This window comes from Triturus cristatus, chromosome 11 (assembly GCF_964204655.1).
Source record: "Triturus cristatus chromosome 11, aTriCri1.1, whole genome shotgun sequence".
NCBI lineage: Eukaryota > Metazoa > Chordata > Amphibia > Caudata > Salamandridae > Triturus > Triturus cristatus.
The window spans coordinates 564,443,625-564,466,014 of record NC_140594.1 but is presented as its reverse complement, the minus strand read 5'-3'; the positions used below and the strand labels follow the sequence as shown (position 1 = coordinate 564,466,014).

Here is a 22,390-nt window from a genome sequence, read left to right as displayed (position 1 = left end):
ACCTCTTAGCTTAGTCCAGGACTGGTCGTGGATCCCCTCGACACTGAACCAACAGAGTCCCTAAAAGAGACGTAACATTATTTTTAAACAAAACTATCCATAACCTACATACCGAAAAAGCACATCCAGAAACAATCAATTTGTGCTCATGGAACACACACGGCTTTAGTAGTATGGACCAGGACCACGAGACCCAATCCTTTTTACAAAAACACAACATACTTCTCCTACAAGAGACCTGGAACCTGACACACCTTCCAATTCCAGGTTTTGCAGAACATCACATATTGGCTAAGAAGTCGTCCAAGTTCGGTCACCCATGTGGAGGGCTATCGACATACGTATCACAGAACTTCAATTGGGAAACCGAGATGTTGGACGTGGGGTTAAGCTGGGTTCAAGTAGTAAAAATTACCAGAAAGTTGCTACAACAATTTTTAACAATAAACGTCTATATTCATCCCGACCGGTCAAACAAACAAGAAAAAATGAAAACATTAGCCAAACTTATTAAAGTCCTACAGAAATCAAACGAGCAATGCCCACTGATAATTTCAGGGGACTTTAATTCTAATCTAACAAGAGACGGGATACCTAGTCACGAACAGACTACAAAATCTGGATTGGTATATGAAGCAACTTTTTTGAATAAATTTGAAACACAGGGCTTGACAATCCTCAGAAGGGAGAAAAGGGGAAACTCAACAACAGGACCAACCTACACAAGCGGGAAAGTCAAGTCCACCATTGATTTTACATTAATTAGCAAGAGCATTACAGACAGTATTGTAGACTACGACATCGTCCAGCGTATAGAAAGCGATCATTTTCCCCAAATTATCAGGATGAAAACTGCGGTGACCAGGTCCATCAAGATAAATTCCCTGTCTCATTTACCGGAGAAATTTAACTTGCGAAAAATCAGATGGAGAGGTGGAAAAACCGAAGAAATTCAGGCAACAGCAAGCAAATTTATGTCAGAACGTGAACAACAAGAAGACGGAGACCATGTTAAACACTGGGAAAACCTGGTTGAGGTTTTAATCCAAAAGCATTCTGCTCTCCCAACCATACACAAAAGCTCAAAAATCTTGAAAGAACCATGGTTCACTGAAGAATTAAGACTGGGGAAAAAAAAATATCCAGGGAACTACGGAACGTTCACTCAACCAAAAAATATGGAACTAAATCAAACCACACTCTGTTAAGGAGTTTGAGAAAGAACTATCGAAAAAAGCTGTGGGCGGCGAAGGCCAAATACAAAGAATCAACGTGGCTAAAGCTCCTATTAGCTAGCAAAAAGCAAAACTCTCGGGATTTCTGGGGGATCATAAACAATTTGAACAAAGGTGAAGAGAGGTCTCATGACCCCGGTATCACTGCAGATGGCTGGGAAGACCATGTAAGGAGCCTTTACACAACAAAGGACACTAGATCTTGTAACAACACGCTATGGGCTCCAAACGAATCGGTTCCGGGTAATCAAGAGGGTTCCCAGGAAAGATTTTAAAAGTTTAACGACCCGGACAACGAAATTCGGGAACACGACCAGTCAGTATTGACATCCTGCAAAAGTGTAACAAAACTTATACAGAAACTAAAATCCGAGGGTGCACCCGGTCCAAATGGACTACAGACTGCTGTATTTAAATCAAACGAGGACTTTTGGTCTAACCACCTAACAGCTTTGTTTAATAAAATCTTTATCCTTGGCCGCATGCCAACATCGTGGAAAGGAAACATTATCCACCCCATCTACAAAAAGGGCAATAGAAGAAACCCAGGGAACTATAGGCTGATCTCTCTAATAGACGTGGAAGGAAAACTGTATGCCTCATGCCTTTTGGAGCAGGTTCAAGAATGGGTAGAAAATAACAATTTACTTACCATTTTTCAAATTGGCTTTAGACAGGGGATGGGGACATCAACAAACCTGACGACACTGGCTCTGCTAATGGAGAGAGCCGAGAAAACGAACCAACGACTGTATGGGTGTTTCATAGATATAAGAGCAGCCTTCGATCGTGTGAGCAGGTCAAGATTATGGGAAAAGCTTAAACACTGGGGGATGCCCAGTATGCTACTAAAAGCAATAATCTGCCTTTACACCGACACATGGGCAAGGGTTAAACTAGGCCAGGGACCGTGCTTAACATCCAAAATCGAAACTCAGGATGGCTTAAAGCAGGGCTGCGTCCTGGCCCCGTGCCTATTTAACCTGTTCTTGGCAGATTTAGGCAGCAACCTAGGACAAACAAATAGTCATGCACCTAAACTAGGGAACGATCACATTCCAATACTGCAGTTTGCCGATGACATTGTTTTACTAAGTAAAACGCCAATAGGTTTACAACGCCTAATAAACAATCTTCAATCCTATTTAGAACAAGAAAAATTGGAACTAAACAGGGAAAAAACAAAAATACTCCGACTAGTGGAGCACAAGAAGATCAAATTTAAATGGACAATTGCCAAGTCAGCACTGGAAGAACAGAACCACTATCGGTACCTAGGCGTGACGATTGGGAAAGGCAATTCAAAAAAAGAACACATTTTGGCAATAAAAGCAAAGTCCCAAACGCTAACTTATGCATACAGACAGCTCCAACTAAAAATGGGGGGTCCTAACTATACACACCTCCTTAGGGTAATGTCTGCCCAAATTCAACCCACATTATCATATGGACTAGTGACCTGGCTCGGAGGTGAGGCCAAAATCTTAGAGGAACTACAGACCAAAATCTATAAATCTGTGTTCAAATTGCCAAAATCAGCACCTGTGGTCCAAGTCCGTCTCGAATTTGGATTACAAAATCAACACCTACGTTCGATGTCAAGGTTTGTAAAATGGTGTCACAAACTTCGGTTAGCCCAACCTAAGTCCATGGACCACGTTTGTTGGCAAGAGATAAGCACCCAAGATAGAGAGCCCACTGGAAATTCTTGGGCAACTTACTTGAACTCCTGTTTGATCGAACTTGATCTCCTCGAAATTTGGAACAAAGAAATCGACCATGTTTCCTTTTGTAAAATAGCCAACAGAGTGGCAAAAAGAAAATCTTTACTAGAGGATAAATCAACATTGGCTACTCGTCGCCACGCTTGGACCGTAATTTCTTCCTACACTTGTCAGAAACCACAGACTTACTTAGCAACCCACTTTAGTCAACACCTAAAAAAAAACTTAATTGACTACAGACTGGGTTTGCATTATTCAAAAGACTTAAGAGCGCTAATGACATTGAGAAGGAAATACTTACGTGCTATTTTGATCAACCTGAACATAAAAACATGCCGGCAAGCGATAATATCTTGGTTGAGTGGTTCTTCTTCCATTCTAGCCTGCCGGGGGCTCAAATTCATGACTGAAGTAAAAAAAAAATACTCCCGGACAAATGAGTAGTTCTACATTAGATTCAAAGTGGAAAATAGTGACTAAGGCCGGACGTTTAATCACGTGATTTCAACTCAACACGTTAGATTAAGACTCAGAAACTAATAGAATAATCTTTTGGGGACCACGTGATACGGTTTTAAAAAAAAAAAAAAAAAAAAAAAAAGAGATGAAACTAAATATTCACGAATGTACGTTTTATAACACGCACCGCTTTTATATTAATTGTGGATTGTAATAATTTGTATTAATTATGCAATAAACTTGAACTTGAACATTCAAAATAGACTTTTAAATAGCACACTATTCCAACACTTTGGACTGAATATGGGATGCCGACTCTATCCAATCCAATCACCATTGCAACATGTATAAATGCACAATACTCCTAGGGGCTGAACATAAATGTGACAGACGCTTCCAAAAAGCAATGTCTGAGCAGCGCTGACCCAAAGCCTACTGTGTATTTTTTGGATTGGTGAAGCATACGCGTTGGTGTCAGGCGCTCTGGTAAACTTCTAAAGTCTTCTGTCGCCAGACCTAAAAAGCCTCCCTAATTTCAAGTTTTTGCAAAAGTGCAAATATCTGATCATACATCCAGAATGAAATATGCAATTGCAGCCTAACAAATAAAGCAACAGAAAACAGAGCTTTTTAATGCTGTCACTCAAGCATTCTGTCATTGCTGAATGTGCAGAAAATGCACAAATGCTATAACCCGGAGATGAGGACTTCACTGCACCACTTGACCAGTGGCCCCTATAATCCTATGTTTAAGTGAAAGGTTCCAAAAATCTTCAATTGCATATCTTGTTTCTCCAGATGTGTTAATCATCTCTCCTGACTCAATATGTAAAGCACACAAACTGCCACATGGCATGTTCTGCTGTACAAAGCCCTCAATTCCTTGCTACAAACCACAGGGAGGAAGTAGCCCTTTCGTACCTGATCACTGTGGTACCTGTACCACTTCTCCACAAGGATAGCACACAAGCAATAAATTCACAAACTCATTATTCTGATTTTCATAAATGTAAACCACATTCTAAAGAGCAACAACACTGTGAGCCATGCATTAATATGAAACGTGCAAAGTAAATGAATGACTTACCAACATCTACGTCTGTAAGGATGCGATCGATGAACTGGCAAAGGATTTGTCGGGGTTTCTGAACAACTGTGTTGTAATCTTCTGGGTTGGCACTAATTTGTTAAAAAGAGAAAGAACCCAAACAGTAACATCAATCATGATACACCCTTAATTATACAAAGCTGAACCAAAGTTTTAATTCATCAAAGTGCTGAAATCCGTGCCCCCTAAAAAACAATAATCAACAACCCATGGTACAACAAGTAGAAGGAATGATCAATCTATATCTTAAGAGTCTGTAAGTTAGCAGTTTGGACTAATAACCTAGGTCTGTCATCTGGCTATTGCTACTTACTGACGCCTAGAAGTTACAGGGAAATGAGGGATGGCCATGTTTGAATTAATCCTGCTCACTCCTTCCATTCTATCGATTTTTAGGTCTAGGCCATAACAAAAGAGGAGGCCCTTATGTTAAACAATCATAGCCTGTCCTAAAATGAGTAATCCAACACCAGACTGGTCTTTCTAAAGTAGGATCCACTCTTCGCCTTAGTAGCACTGTACTGTAATGTGCACAGGTTCAACAACTCATAGTCTTAACAGCAGGAGAGTAAAATGTGGTCACCTGTGGAAAGAGTATTTCGGATGGTTACTGACGTTCTTCTGCAGATGTTTTCATCTTGTAGCTGCCAGGTGGGACTGAAGAAACCCGAAGTCACCCTGTAGCACTGATCAAAAGGGACAAGGGCAAACTATGCATATATGGTAGAGTCTGCTTGCCTGACCACTTTGGTGCGTATATACTGCTCACCACATAGGAATCAGTTTTTTTCAGATCTAGTGAACAGAGGCAGGTGAGCAAAGAAGAATCAGCAAAATGAAGACACCACCTACCAAAACATTTTTATTTAATGCAACATATTCTTCTACTAAAAGCTCTTCTTTTAGAGATTCAGAAGCTTCTTAAAGATTCTCGAGCAATACCATGATAATGTGGGTGATGGGAACTTGGATGTGTCACAAAAGATTGTCCTATATCAACATGCGCCGAACAACTGATCTTCCAGGCAGTGCTTTTGGTACTAATGGATAATAATGATTTGTGAAGGTATTCAGCCAGGATTAAGTAGCTACTCTACAACTCTTCTCAATAGGGGCTATGATTTAAAATCTATTTAGTACCTGCCAATTCAATGGAGGAACCTTAAACCCCCATTGTTTACGCGGAAAGAAAGGGTGTATATATTTAGGTGATCTATAGGTGCAACGGCTCAAAGCTTTTTTAGAGTCGAGCCTATGTAAACAGTGTCCCTTGGAAATGAGGGTGGCAGGTGTACATAGAGTGCACAACTAGGAAGAGTACAAGGGACACAAAATGGTTAAAGGCTACACCATTACGTAGAAGGTACTGTGCTCATTACAAGCTGAGAATGGCCACAAGCCATATCCAGAATGCAGTCAAGGCAGGTCTATTCGACCAATGGCAAAGCCTCTGGCACCAGTGGTAATATCAGCTGCACTATGTGGGCATGGCTCCTGAGCCATTTAACACACCCTAAAGATAAAATGGCTACAACCCGATTTAGCCTTAATTTTGGCAAAGCAACACATTGCCATGAACTGGAAGAGAAGAGCATCTCTTTTCATAAATAAATAGCGGCAAGCAGTTGGTGCATGGGCTGGATTTAAAAGTACCCTGTTACATATGGATGTGAAGCGGGGCCTGAGGAAATGAACTGTGACATCATGGGAAATGAGCCTTGCAGAGTTTGAAGGCAGATATGCCAAGATAATACCCATCATTAGAGGAAACCTCCCTCATTAGCTGTTCCACCTGCACTTCATACCCAGCCCCATCAGAAGACATCCTCGTTAGATAATTATATGTTTGAGGCTGGCATTGGGTGAACAATGGCTCCCCGCCCTTCATAGCATCTTGAAGAATACTGTAAGTAGTTATCTGTTCTCCCTATTGCTAAGCTAGACTTCTAAAAAGTGGCCATAATCCATGGCAGTGTTGGAATTGTTCCCAGCTTTGATATGTTTTTATTGGAAATTTAAGCATGTGTATAATTGCTTGAGGACCTCTCGCCATGATGTTTAACAGTAACCTTGAAAACGCAATAAGAGGTGTGAACTGTTCTATGCAAGAGATGTGGCAAGGGTATACCCTCAAGGTAAAATAATTTTGATATAACTTGGAAATATCCCTCAAAGATGTTTCACTGACTCCCCACTTAAATGTTTGCTGTGTTTTAAGAGTCAAAAGAAGAGACCGAAACAATGCTACTTGTAAGGTGGTGTAAAATACCGCATATACAACAAAACAATAAAAATATGTTTCAACAAAAATGAAAGTCCTCTGCCACCAGGACTTTTATATCACCTATAATATCAATGGTGACATAACATATGACGTGATCAATAATATGTTAGATAAAGGCACTGATATCCTAACACAAGTGACATGGTGATCAAAGGCTAGAATGTGCTATATATAGATGTCCTCACATTTATCTAATTTAGGCATAAATGCAATTCTTTAATCCTATTTTTTTGGTTTTTTTAGATTTTTTTCAATTGTGAAGAAATATTGCAAGCACATGAAGGAATTTAGGACATATAATGGCAATACTGGTAGGATATTAATCTACGTTTGGAGAATATGGCAGCACCTCTTGTGACACCACCACTTGACATTTTAGTGACGCTTTTACAAGAATAGATTAGGATTATTTCAGATTTGATGGCATTGGGGGGCTCATGGTGGTCATTCAAGTCTGTGAAGTAAACTGCAGACTTGTGATGTCCTATGTAGGAAGCTGGCTCTCTCCGTGGTAGTGTGGGCGATCAGTTAGGCTTATTCAGAGGGTGTGTTAAGCATTTCTTATATTCACTTCAATAAAGACTGATGCACACACTCAGAGATTGAATCCAGCCCAATTGAGTAAGTATAAAAAAAGGTATACTTGTATTTGATTTTTAGAACCAAGCAGGACTTGGTATGGGTAGGTAAATATACTTGGAATGAAGGGTTTCACAATGAAATGCAGTTATGATTGACTTTTGCAATAGTTACAGGTTGGTATTGATTCAGAAAGCAGTTCGCATTATACAATAATTACTTTTAGAATACTTTTCGGTTATTTTTAGGCTTTGAGTACTGGGGTTGGTATGCCTAGATACTGCACCTAAGGATCTCACAACACACGGTAAGTAAGACTTTTCTTGGTTTGAGTTATAGTTTCTGATTTCTTCATACAAAACAACAGTTCAACACTTAAAACTTTTTAGGCCCAAAATCTCATAACATGGGTTCCTATGGGAAAAAATAGTTATCGGTTTCACAGGTAAGTAAACGTCTTACAAGTGGGAGTTTTGGGGGTTAGGACCAAAGTTCCCCAAGGTCTAGTTAGGCACTCAAGTTGCACCACCAGCGGCACTGGGGCACCCTGGGGCACCCAGGGGCAGAGTGCAGGGGCCCAATGTTAGCCAATGGGCCTCCGGTTAAAGACTGCTTACAAGCAGGCCACTCAGGCCTGAGGTTAAGGTCAGCACTACAGGGGCCAACAACCAGCACAGGAGCTGCACCACCAGCGGCAATGGGGTGGCTGGGTGCAGGGTGCCAAGAAGAAGTTGGGGACCCTATGCTTCTCAATGAAGACCTTCGGTTCTGCAAAGTTGCTGCAGGCTCGGGCACGGAGGCTTCCTGAAGGCTACCTGTTGTGATCTGGTGTATAATTCTATTTGGTGATGTCATTATATGGTTCCCTAGCAGCTGCAACCAGGATACAGGGGTTCTACTACGTGAGGCCAGTCTGTGGAGTCACGGAGACAGGACAGCTGTGGATGAGGAGGCAGCTGTTGGGGTTTGCTGATATTATACTTAATTAAACCTTTTTCATCATCTTTTTGGTCCCTTACTTCTTCAAAATTGGCGACGAGGATGGGATGCCCATATTAGTGGAAGGAAGAAGAACATGGACTTGTATTTTTGCTAAAAAAAAAAATTTTTTTTTTTATAATACGAATTTTTTTTTTTTGGGGAAAAAGGTTTCTCCGCTGTGATTTTGGAGGAAATCATTAGCAAACCCAAGGCAAGATAGCAGCTGTTTGAGCTAGCGCTGACTGTGTTTTATTCGTTATTTGAAGTGCCTTGTAACTGTCTCTGGACCCAAGAATTACTCGGAACATTGTAATTCCAGCCAGCCTTCACCGTAAAGTGCCATAGAAAAGGATCGGTGAGGAAAGGAGAAATAGACTGAGCGTGAGCGGTGTCTGCGCGAAGAGGCAGCGTAATTATTTTGATAACGACGTGATTGCCGACTAACAAGCTGTGCAACCCTGTCTAAGACAATCGTGACCAGGAGAAGGTTTTTGCAGAGTATATGGTGAATTAGATTATTTTTTTTCCAGCATTGACACAACGGGAACTTTGATTGTAAACATTACCGTTAAAGGTGGATCAGTTGCTGGACACGCGATCATTCCTGGCACGCTCGTCTGACGACCATTCCTCTCAATCATCGTACATCCTGCATCGCTTAACGCGCATGCGTGCGGAACGTGAATCAAGCGCTACCTTCCGTAAGGTCACGTGATGCGTGCTGTCATGGCGGATGTTGCCTAGTTACCACACAACATCGACACGACGAATATTCACGAAGAGAAACGCTACGCAAGTCGCATTGCACAAGAAAGGAGCGCTAGATTTGTGAAGCTCTGATTAAGCTGTGAATATAAAGGTGAGCTTTTCTGTAGTCAATTGCAAGCACCTTTGAGAACTACAATACAAGTTTGCTTTTAGCTGCATTAGTTAATGATTAAAAGTTTTTTTTTGTTATGGCCAACCAAACCATTACACCACCTCCTACCTTTCTACAAGAGCCCGGTGCACCGTGTATGGTATGGGAGGATTGGAAAGAGTCCTTCATTACTTATTTGGAGGCCATAGGTGCTGAAATTTATGTAGCTAATAGAAAATTAGCTATTTTAAAACATCACCTTGGGGTTGAAGGGAGAAATGTTCTCAAAACTCTTCCCAAACCTTTGTCAGTTGCAAGAGGGAATGCAAACTCTGACGATGAGGAGGATGAAGATGTTTATGAAGTAGCAATGGCAATGTTGGAGGAAAACTTCGGAAAGAAATTGAGCATCGTAGTGGAAAGACACAAGTTCTTTTCCCGCAAACAAGCACAGGGAGAAAAAATTGAGCAATATGTGGCTGCTTTGAGGAAGTTAGCCATTTCTTGTAAATTTAAAGATTTACGAGACGAGATCATAAGGGATCAGTTAAGCAATGCTACCTGCAACAAAAAGGTTCAAGAGAAATTGTTGGACTTAACGAATCCTACTTTGGACAAGGCGATCGAGATTGCTAAACGCATGGAAAATACATCAAGATATGTCAAGGAACTGACAAGTCCCAATGTCTCGCAAGGTGAAAATAACGACACAAAAGTGTGTGAAGTAGTAGCAGAAAAGAAAAGTAACAAGAGTACAGACAACAAAAAGAAACAAACTTTCTACACAAACAAAGTATGTTACAGGTGTGGAAGCAATAGACATTCCGCTGACGCTGTACACTGCCAAGCGGCAAAGACTAGATGTTATAAATGTAGAAAGATAGGCCATTTTTCTAGAGTGTGCAAGGCATCTAATGTTGTTCAACCCACAAAAGTAAATGCAATTAGAGATATTTCTGTAGAAAGTTCTGAAGAAAGTGAAGTGGAGATATATGTCATAGAAGAAGTTAATGATGTTGGTGCGAAAGGTAGTGACAATTACATTCCGCCAAAATGCAACCTTCTAGTAGACGATATAACGATTCCAATATGGGCGGATTCATGTTCTCCTTTTACTATAATTGACAAGCAAGTCTGGGAAAAATTAGGATCTAAAACTATGACACCTACAGATGTTAATCCAGTAGGATATTGTGGTCAGAGATTACCGGTTTTGGGTTATTTTTATGCAAAAATTAAATTTCAAGACAGGGAAACGGATGCGAAGATATACGTAGTGGAGAAAGGTAAATCATTATTGGGATGGAGGGAACAAAAAAAGTTAGAGATTATATTAATCCCAACCACCCAGACCAAGTTTTATTAACTGAGTCTGCTGATTCTGAAGTGTGGAGGTCCAAATTTCCAAATTTATTCAAAAAAGAATTAGGATGTTTGAAGAAATTCAAACATCGTATTATTTTGAAAGAGGGGACGGTACCCAGAGTACACAAAGTGAGAAATGTTCCTTTGGCCCTTAGGGGTCCTCTCAAAGAGGAATTAAACAGGTTGTGTATAGAAGGGATTATTGAACCCATTGAGGCTTCGGATTGGTTAAGTCCCATAGTTATTGCACGCAAACCCAACGGCAGTATCCGCATGTGTGTGGATTTGAGAGACCTAAATCAGTGCATATGGATCGACCGTCACCCTTTACCACACATAAATGAAATGCTATCAACAATAGAGGGGGGTAACATATTCTCCACACTAGATTTGTCGAGTGCTTACCACCAAATAATGCTTCATTCAGAATCAAGACATTTAACATCATTCATTACACGTGAGGGTGCATTCCAATTTGTGCGTATGCCGTTTGGTTTGGCTTCGGCATCAGCAGTATTTCAAAGGGTTATGCAAAATATTCTGGGTGATGATCCTAATGTCTTAGTGTTTCAAGACGACATCTTAGTTTGGGCTGCTAATAATCAGGATCACGATAAGATTCTAGAGACGGTATTGAGTAAATTAGAACAAGCGGGGCTGACTATAGGTTTACAGAAATGCAAATTCCGCAAAACTGAAGTGGAATACTTAGGTCACACGTTGTCACCAGAGGGGGTTAAACCAAAATTTAAGCTAGTGGAAGATCTAGAAAATGCACCTATTCCACAAAATAAGGATCAATTACGATCATTTTTAGGTTTAGCAGAGTATTACTCGAGGTTTATTCACAATTTTACTACATGTGTATTTCCCTTGCAAGAACTTATGAAGAAAAGGATACATTTTGAGTGGACTGAAAAGTGTCAGCAAGCATCTGAAGGTATAAAGAAAGCAGTTGCAAACGCCGTTGCTTTGAAACCTTTTAGTTCTAAAGACAAAAGTATAATAGTGACAGATGCTAGTGGTTATGGCATTGGAGCAGTTTTAATGCAAGTGCATGACACCAAGGAACGGGTGATAGCCTTTGCCTCACGCACATTGAAGGGAGCAGAGGGCACGTATTCAGCAATCGAAAAAGAGGCGTTAGCATGCTGGTGGGGGGTACAACACTTCCGAAACTTTGTGTGGGGAACAAGTTTCGAATTACATACAGATCATAAACCACTGATAGATCTATTTTCCACTGCGGGAGCAGGTAAGGCTTCTCCCCGGATAGCTAAGTGGATTTATCGTTTGCAAGAATATGATTTTTGTGTGAAATATGTTCCCGGCATGAGAAACATCAATGCAGACTGTTTATCACGTCTTCCAGTAGACAAACCTGACAATGAGGATTTGGATCATGATTGGGTTGTGGCGAAATTATCTGAAGTGTGTCAAGCTGTTAGCGAGGAAGAGTGGAAAGAAGCTATGCTTGTAGATAGCATCATGAAAAAGATGCTGGAGTGTTTACCAAGTGTTGATGGGTGGAAACTTCATGAGGATTTACTACAGTACAAAGAAGTGTGGAGTGAATTAGCTGTAGTAGAAGGCATACTGAGGAGAAGTGACAAGTTGGTTGTGCCCGGTTCTCTCAGACCAAAATTAATTGAGTTATTGCATGAAGGTCATGGGGGAATGACTGCTATGAAGAGGAAGGCTAGGAATGACTTCTGGTGGCCAGGGATGGACAAACAAATTGAGAGATTTGTGAGGGATTGTATTGCGTGTTCGCGAAGTGATAAAACTCATACGGTACAAGAGAGTCCCATCCATCACTCTAAGTGGCCAGAACGTGCATGGGAGAAGTTGGCTATGGATATTAGTGGTCCATTTGACATTTTGGGTGTGGGTAACAGATATGCAATAGTAATGATGGATTATTTTTCCAAGTGGCCTGAAGTGACATTTGTCAGAGAGGTGAAGACCACTAATATAATTGAATTTTGTGAGGAAGTATTTCGCAGAGAGGGCTGTCCTGCAGAAATTCTCACGGATAATGGGTCACAATTTACATCTAGTGAATTCTCTGAGTTTCTCAAAAAGTGGGGTATAAGACATTCTAAAACTCCTGTCTATCACCCTAGGGGTAATGGATTAATTGAACGCTTCAATCGTGTGGTTGGCGAGTGCATTCAGATGTCGCTCCAAAACAACGGTAATTGGAAGGAGGATGTAAAAAACATGTTATGGAATTACAGGATTACACCGCATTCTGTAACGGGTGAAACCCCTTTTTGTTTATTGAAGGGCAGGTCACCATGTTCCATCGCTGTTCCTGCATGGATGGGTAGAGGAGGCAAGAGGACTATAGATGAACATGATCGAAGGACAAAAGTTGAGAAGTATCAAAAATCTTATGTACAAAAGCATAATGAAGGTTTGCTCAAGAAGCCAAGATCATTTAGAGCAGGAACTTTTGTTAGAGTAAAATTGGATTCTTTTCCTGGAAAAGGGAAGTCTAAGTTATCTGAGCCGAAGAAAGTTTTAGTGGAAAAGGGAGTTTTTTTAAAATTATCAGATGGCAAATGGTGGAATATTAATAGAGTAACTAAGTGTAATGAGACCGAGGTTAGTGAATGGTTGAAAAGTAAGGCAGGGGAAGTTAGTGATGGTTCTTCAACTGATAGTGGAATGACAGCTAAGGACAGAGGTAAGGTAGGGACCAAACACCCCATGGTAAATGAGGAAGATGTTAAGGGTCCAAGGCTCAGTACACGAAGGAGGATCACTCCAGCGAAATGTCATGATTATATTCGTTTTTGAATTTAATTTAAGTTATTTTAAAAATGTTATGAATAGGGGATATGTTGTGATCTGGTGTATAATTCTATTTGGTGATGTCATTATATGGTTCCCTAGCAGCTGCAACCAGGATACAGGGGTTCTACTACGTGAGGCCAGTCTGTGGAGTCACGGAGACAGGACAACTGTGGATGAGGAGGCAGCTGTTGGGGTTTGCTGATATTATACTTAATTAAACCTTTTTCATCATCTTTTTGGTCCCTTACTTCTTCAAAACTACCACCGGCTGGAGGTAAGTTGGGGTCTTGGGGGATGCCTGGACACTGTCAGTTGGACCATTCAGGGAGGTGGTTCGGCGGGACCCTTCAGGATGAGGCTGCAGGCATCGGCTTGAGGGAGGTCGGGGATCACCAGATCCCAGGTCAGGATCGCCAGGGAGACCTCCTTGTGGTGTTGGGCCACTCAAATTTGGGCCATGGGCATCGGGTGCAAAGTGGTGCAGAATTGCTTGAATCCAGATTCTGGTCTTGGAGTCTTTGTTGAGCAAATCCGGTGCTCACCGGAGACAGAGACTGTAAGGTGAGTGCAGGGCAGGTCCTCCAGGCTCTGGGGTCTTCTGGCAACGCTGGTTTCTTTGCTGTAGGCAGGTCAGGACAGGCAGGTATGGCTGGAGCCAAAACAGTAAGTGTCCGCTTCTTCCTGGGTCAACACGGCTCTTCGGTTCTTCTTCTTTCTTCCTCGAATCTGAGGAGTCAAGTTTCAGGGTTGCCCCTAAATACTAGATTTAGGGGTGTTTAAAGGGGTGCGCAGGTTGGGACCAATGGGTCCCTTCCTTTGGGTGGATACACCCACTATTATGCCACCCTCTAATGGGAGGGGACATAAGCCTCTCCTTAATTGGCGGAGTCCCCTCATCTCCAAGATGGAGGGGACTGAGATATGTGCTTCATCTCGCCTCCCCCACCTGAGGGGTGGGGTTAGCAAATGTGGACACACCTCTCTTCCTAGCTTGGTATTCCCACCGATTCTCCCGCCCAAAGAGGGGGCAGAACCGGTGGGAGCCAGTTGCTGGAGGCAGCAAAAGGCAGGGACAGCTCCGAAAGGCGGCCGACCTTTGAAGCTTTCCCTTCATGGACCCAGCCCATCCTAGGGGAGGAGGCGTGACACCTCTGCCCAGGATGGTGTTTGTTTCTGGACCCAGAGAGCAGAGGCTCTCTATCCAGGGGTCCATAAACCTGTCTAGTGGTGGCAAATAGTAGTACAAAATTGAGGGTAACTGTTCCAACGGGAGGGGTGCTAACAGTCACCCACTCACCGACAAAGGAGAGAAAATACAGAGGGGGAGGGATGGGAGAGGAAGAAGATGAATCCTAGGTCTAGAACCCACTCATCGGAGGCAAGCACGTGTCTTGTCTCATTTTGCCCTCACACACTCGAGGGATGTCATGCTTCATCATTGGGTATTTGCTCCTAGTCAGGCCGGCGCTGCAATGCCCTACGGGTTCCCCGAAGGGTCACTTTAGCAGAGATCTTTTGTATTGAAACGCCGTTAGAGGAGTGCGTGTGTGGGGGGGAGAGAGCGGCTCCTATTTGGAGGGTGAGAGGGTGCGTGAAAATTAAAACTGGCTAAGGAGTACCCGGAGTCAATTGATTTATTGTGGAGGTGCCCTTGCCAAAATAAAAACCCCGAAAGGTCGTGAGTTACCCCAATAGGCATGAAGAGCTCCAGTAACTACAGGTGGCAAATAGTAGGCAGCTATTCAGGAACCACACAAGGGCTGGTCGATTTCCAGAGGTCATCTCTAAGATGCCCTCCAAGTGCTTTCTATATTAAATCTCACACTGGCATCAGTGTGGATTTAATGTGCTGAAAAGATTGCTACCAAAATTCCCAGTTTTAGTAAAGCCATTATGGAGCTGTGGAGTTCGTAAGGACCAACTCCCAGACCATATACTCTTTATGGCTTTACAAGACTTACAATGTCTAAGAATGGACTTAGACACTGTAAGGGTACAGGGATTATGCCACAGTACCCATACCGGAGGGCTAGTGGGTCCTATTAGAGGGTTGACTAACCTAGGCTGTAGGAAGTGTTTGGAGGCCTTCCCTAGTCACAGTGCCCTTGGGACAAATTGTACCTTTTACAAGGGGCTTACCTGTGGCCAGGGATGTGCCAATTGTGGATACAAAGTTAAAGTTGTGGGAAAGAACGCAGGCCCCGCAAACCTGGTTGGCAGGGACCCAGAGCACATCAAGTCAGGTTGCATCAGATGTCAGGCAAAAAGTGGAGGGTAACCATGCAAAAAGGGGCACTTTCCTACATCTTATAATAACCGTAATGAAATCTATGAACAGTCAGTGGTACGGAAGTTTTTCCTCTTTGTACCAAGTGTTAGTGGAACAACAACCTTGCAGGCAATCGCAATAATGAAGAGCAATTTGCTGATCACATCAAATGTGATGCCATCAGGTCAATCATAAATGTTACCAATTTTGATGCCCTGCTGTGAGGTCACGTGGGTCAAGGATGAGGTGCGGAGTGTTTTGGTATACAGCTAATGATAGCTAGAGAGTTTCATTGGTGTTTAAGTTCTAAATCTTATACATGATGTTCCGTCCACAGAAGCTTTAAGGAATTTGCCATGTTTAATATTCACTAGTAACTAACTTTAGTAAACTACCATGATGCATGTCAAAATTGTTTCAATATTTAGGGAATTGTAATTATTTAACAACTGCTTCAAATTTGCTGATAACCCTGTCCCCGGTGCCCGGTGTACTGCACACTTTTCAGTCTGTGTTAGGTCTATGCGGGCATGTAACAGCTGTCGATGCAATGGTAGCTTTTCATGTTTAAATATTGGTACTGCAACATGTAATTTCTGCATACTGTTTGTGGTGACATCATTTGCTGGTCAGTGTGTCTGCATGCTATGTTTACAATGGAATCTCTATTAAATCATATTTAGCCATAGTTTTCTTGATACAAGCACACAAGAGCCAATTCATTTGCTCCTTGCCCTTCCAACCTCTCCAAATATGCCTGGTACAAATTAGCTGGGAAGAACTCTACTCAGTTAAGTAAACAAGAACCCCCAATTCTACAAATGTCTCCCCTGATGAGGTGAACAGTGTCAACCCTTGGATAAATGAGTCCAATTAATGAGATCATTCCCTTGAAACTCTCTCGCTGGCATCATCGTCATCCTTTGGCTCCCTGGTTCACCCATGTCCTAAAGGCGGCGAAACTCTTCTGTAAGGAAGTGGAAAACAACTGACACCAAGAGTATTCCCCAGTGCTCGTCCTAACTTGCAGGTAGCACTCCATGCTAACAGAAAAGATGCTTGAGTGACACGTGCCCACTTCTACGTGGATGAAATAGCCACAGCTGCTACTTTCTCCAAAAGAAAACTTTCAAGATGGTTGCCTCCCTTTCCCAGTCTACTTACTGCAACTTATCTCAAAAGCTCTGTGACTTGATTTCTTCTTTTTTCATGAAATAGTTGAAAATATGTGCGCTTCTGTTACTCTTGCTTTTCCTAAAGCTTCACTGGTGTCTTTTCACCTCCTTTCTACTACTGACAAGGAGTTGTCTTTTCACCTTTCTCGGTTTTCTCTACCTTCCCAGGAACACAATGCCAAACTTCTAGTCTCATCAAACCAGCCTCCTCTCTATATCCATGTCCAACCGATATTATTCATCTTCCTGCCTCTGTGCAAACAGGCTCTTGCTGTCCTGTTGTTAAAAAGACAACTACAGCAGATCCTAATATTCTTAATAATCTCTGTCCCATCTCTCTTCTCCCGCTCCCCAGAACAATTCTTGAAAATAAAGTCAATGCTCATTTGTCTTCCTTTTTGGAATCCAAAAACATCCTAGATCCTACTCAATTTGGGGTCCTTCCTTTCCACGGCACCGAGTCAATCTTGGTCTCCATCCTGGATGACTTAAGGTTGCTGGCAGATCAGGGCTGCAGTGCCGCTCTGATCTTGTTAGATCTATCTGCAGCCTTTGATGCTGTATCTCACAGCATTCGGCTTGGAAATCTTCACCAAGCTGGTAACTAGGCAAAGACTCTAGCTTAGACTGCACAATATTTGAATGGATAGATCCCAGGCTATTCATCGCCCAACTTTTGGCTCAGATTTCAGAAAATATTGTTTAGCGTCGCTCAACATTCCACCCTCAGTTCCACTCTTTTCAATATTTATAGCGCTCAATTGGTAGCACTTATCTGGTCCTTTGGTCTCTCGCTCCCTCACTTCCTATGCAAATTACACTAATTCTTGTCCAGATGGATGCTACAAACAAGAACAACCAGTCCTCCTTCCACAACTGTTTCATCTTGGTGGTCTCTTGGATGCACAATGGCACTTGAAAAATGAACACAGACAAAATAGATTTTCAAGTTAGCATAAGGCTCACCTTATGATGTGCCAAGTGGTGGCCTGCTGATTTAAACTAGCTGCACGCCCACATTACTTCAGTTCAGAGTCTGTTTCCTCTTTCATCAAATTCCGTCAATATCGCCCCCAAATCAGTGGCATCTCTTCTCCTTGCTTCCTCCATCTCCGTTCAGATTTCCTTCTTAAAGTTATCTGCTTCCCAATCAATAGTGCAGGCGATAGTTCTATCCAATATGGATTACTGTAGCTGAATTTATCCTGGCCTTCTTGCCTCATCTTTAGCCAGGCTCCTCACTGTACAGCATTCTGCAGCACAGCTACACTTTTTACTGCTACAGCAGGCCCCCGTCTCTACCCCTAGGTCCTCTCAGCCCTGACTACCTGTGGCCAAAAACATCATTTTCAAGTTCTTCTGCCTTATTCACAGTGCTTTTCCCAAGACAAGCTCCACCTGAGTGGGAATGGTGGGTAATCCATTAGGGATGCCCTCTTGAGATTTCTATTGGCTTTGGAATCACTGGCGGCTATTCTGGCAGAGCAATAGATTTGGGAATACACTCAGCAATAGGAGAGCACAAAACTGTTTACTTTTGGTGAATCTCTCCCATCCTAACACCTTGATACGAGCATATATTGCCCACAATATTCATACGCAATATTCTCAGGGAATAAAGTACATTGTACCAAATACAAGGCACTTCCAATGAACACCCATACCTTTTAATGGAAACAATCTGACCTAAAGCACCTGGGCATTTATGTCAATGCAAGCTTTTCAAACATTATGAATGAGAATATAAGACCCTTATTAAACCAAGCGCCAAGAAGCATTAAGAGGCGGTTGTCCTTACAATCTCTCTCTCTAAAGCCGAACACAAGTTAAGATGAATCTAGTGCCCAGATTTAGCTTGGTTTGGAATGTTGCCTTTACAAATTCCAAAACAAATCATCCAACTGATAAGACTCCAGTATAAAAAAACGTTATTTAGAATGGGCAACGACCAAGCCTTGCTGGGGCAAAGCTTTCTGCTAGTACTAGGAAAGGGGGCCTAAAAACGACCACACATGGAATCATACGGTCTTGTACACCAATTAGTACTGGCAGTCTAATTTTTAACCACGCACTGGGAAGCTTCCTCATGGGTCAAGATAGAAAGACACATCAAGCAGGCAAACAAAGAATTGGGAATTTATTACACGGGACACCAAGACAAGACTACAAAAGAAAACTTCATATTAAAAGCTTCATGATACTCTTGACAAAGGATGCACTCCCTGCTCAAATTTCAGCACACAAACACATAAAAGCACACATTTGACACAACCACACGATAAAAAAAGATCATGAACCATTACATGCTCCATCATGGATCAGTAAAAGGAACCCTCGAATTCTATTAAATCCTTTCAATAGTTACAGAGTTTGCACTGCCGCACTTCAGGTAATGGTGTTATCTACAACTTGCCCACTGTTTACGAGGTATGCTAAAGGTCATACGTACACCCACTCAAAGATAACCTGTTGTACAACATGTACATACCTGGAAAGGGTACTCAGGCACGGTATCAGGACTTTACTGGAACATTACGAAGAACCTTTTTTTCCACCCTGACATCAACAGCACTTAAACATTGGAGGGAAAGGTGGCTCAAGACTCATTTTCCTGATGATGAGTGGACTGAGCTAATGGACAACAACAATACATTTCTAAGAGAAGCCACCGTGAAACTGTTCTACTGTTAGGTTTTGCACAATTGGCACTGGACTCTGTATAAGCTGCACAGAGCTGGCCTAACCGCTGGTGCAGAGCGTTGGCGATGTGGTGGCGAGGACACTGACATAGTCCATGTAATATGGAAATGTTCAAAATTCAAACACAACTGGGAAAAGGTATGGTCAGATGTACAATCAGTATCCAACATATACCTGTCCTTTACTAACCACCTTGTGGTCTTACACGACATGTCTGATCTCCCTAGCATGTGTTTTTACTGTGGTTGATAACTAACCCCAACGCTAGTAGTGTCATAAATTGGTAGGTATCCTGCACCAAGGGAAATCTAATATTATCCCAACATATGACAACTAGCTTAAGGCTGTGCACACATTACCACGTTTCAACACTCGATCTACAAATAGAATGAAAGATTAGCTCCGTTTGAAAAAGTGAGGAGAATACTTTTGACACCATTCGACACAGGTGGGAAGAACTGAGTCTTGACCACATTTTTTGTAGGAAGTCATGTCTCCTTGAAGTTATGATTCAACATGGAAGTTGAGTACTGGGTACTATGGGGCTGGAACCAAGGACTTTCAAGGAAACACGAGCTCTTATGTGCAATTGGGTAATGGAAGGCAAAAGATGACTGACATGAGAATATCTATTTCAAAGCGGATCATGGCATGTATGTAGGAAGGACTTGGGAGTAAGTAAGATTTGGTTGTATAATCTGTGGCACAGATATGTTTCAATGATCAGATATTGTAGTTGTGCTGCTGAGATGATGTGATATTTTGAACTACTAACAAACTAACTGTGAAAACTAACAAACTGTTCCTAAAAAAAGCAGGACCATGCTTAACAGCAAGGTAAATGTATTTGATATTGCCTTTCCTGCTCATTATGCTCAGCCTCTTTGTGGCGGTTCTCTTTGCATAAAAGCCACATCCTGTTCTTTGCTTCTCTTCCTCCTGCCATTCGCCTTCATAATGATCATCTCGCCTTTTGCAAACCTTTGACATTTTTTTATTCTAGCTCTTCGGCTGCTATTTTCCAATGGTTCTCCTCAAGGACAGGATGCCATTATTGGGCAATAATGCATTTCACAAATGGATAGAACAGAATAGAATAGGCAGCCAACATGAGTCACGGACAGCAGGTTTGATGGGATCAGTCTTCTTCACATACAGCAGCAGTTAACCCACATGGTTTTGCAAACTGAAGTTTGCAATGCCTTTACAATAGCTTGGGAGTATAAATAAATTTGAAGAGCAGAAAGCTGTTTGAGAGCATGTTTTACATAATTCTAAACAATTCTGTTCCTACTACCAATAAATCGCAAATTGTGCATACTCATCTTTCCCTAAGAGGTGCCCAGTGCCCGAAATCTCTGGATAAGGATTGCACGCAAGGCGGCGGCGTTTGAGGCTTTGAATATAGGAAGGGTGTTGGAGGGGCTAAAACCCACGGTGAAGTTCGGGAACATTCTCCGGTTATCCCTGATGGGCAAGATAGCATTGGGGAAAATTATTATTCTGCCACCCTGTCTGTATGTCTTTCAGGGTGACATGTTCAAGATCCCTCTAAAGTATTTTGTTGAACTAGAAAATTGATTGTCTAACTACTATGGGCCTCGGGGAGGAACGGGGTTAGCTTGGCCACTCTCAAGCGCTCCTGGAGGAAGAGTGGCGTTGAACTGCCATATCTGGACTTATATTACATAGCGGCTCAATTGCAGCATGCAGTGCACTGGTTTGATGAGAGAGAATTGGAGGCAGAGGTTGTTGCGTGGTACGCATGGTGGAATTCCCTTGCCAGAGCTTTTGATACTGGGGGCAGGAGTACAGGACTCTGTGCTGTTTGTGGTCGGTAGGTGTGTCAAGCATGGGAGAGCGGTCAAACAGGTATTTCATCGGGTTTCATATACGCCAGATATGTGCATTTGGAAGCTGTGCCCGTTTTCACTCATAGCAACGACGATGTCAGCAGATAGATAGCGGGCTGGGGGGCGTGAATCCTTGAAGGACTTATACCCTAATGATAGATTTATTACCTTGGCTGATGCAGTTGTGTTTGACTTTGGGACCGGACAGTTTTTGCATTTTGCTCAAATTGTGGCGACGGCCCACGGTATATGGCCTTCCTTACCTGATGTCCCATGGGACTTGCAGACATTGTGGATACTGCCGAGTATGGTTGAGGGTCGGAGGCTGATCTCGCATGTCTAACAGCACTGCAGGAAAATGTACCTGTGCACGACCTGCCAGTTCGTAATAAGTGGCATGAGATTCTGGGAGCTCCTCTTTCCGACAAACAACGGGAGGGCATCCATGACGGGATGAAGGGGACATCTACAGATGTAGGATTCAAATTGCTTCATGATTTTGTGGTCAACCAGGTATACCTCACTCCGAATACGCTGCAGGCAATTTACCCAGGGCTTTTGAACTCTTGTCCCCGCTGTGCCAGGCAAGGGGCAAATGTTCTCCATATGTTCTGGGAGTGCCCCAAATTGGATACTTTTTGGCAGGCTATCTTGGAGACCTTGAACGCGGTTTCAGAGTGGTCTGCTCCCAGGGATGTTGGACAGTGCCTACTGGGGATGATCCTGGCTCAAAAAACAATTTGCAGGAAGTTTCTCCATTTCGGTTTGGTACTTACTAAACGGAGGGTTGCCATTAGATGGTTGTCTCCTATTGCTACGAGGGTGACTGATTGGCTGCAAGACATGGATGAATGGGCCATGGCCAAAGAGAGCCATATGCGAAAAACATGCAGAGATAATAAGCTTTCAGGCGACCTGCAGGCCTGGGCGGTAATGCTTGCTGAGCTTCTGGAGCCCCAGGATGCCCTGTTCCCGTGAGCTAGTAGTGGGTTAAGTT

The 22,390-nt window shown here is 42.5% G+C and overlaps 1 protein-coding gene across 3 annotated transcripts in view; it reads right to left on the bottom strand.

Moving 5' to 3' along the window:
• ATR (ATR checkpoint kinase) overlaps window positions 1-22,390 on the bottom strand; it is a 434,398-nt gene that overhangs the window by 373,926 nt on the left and 38,082 nt on the right. For all 3 annotated transcript variants that reach the window (XM_085633621.1, XM_085633618.1, XM_085633619.1), the window contains exon 2: window positions 4,506-4,597. Coding sequence is in view for 2 of the 3 variants with exons in the window: in XM_085633618.1 (XP_085489744.1) it covers window positions 4,506-4,597 (92 nt within the window). In the remaining variant the exon portion in view is untranslated. The remainder of the gene's footprint in view (window positions 1-4,505; window positions 4,598-22,390) is intronic.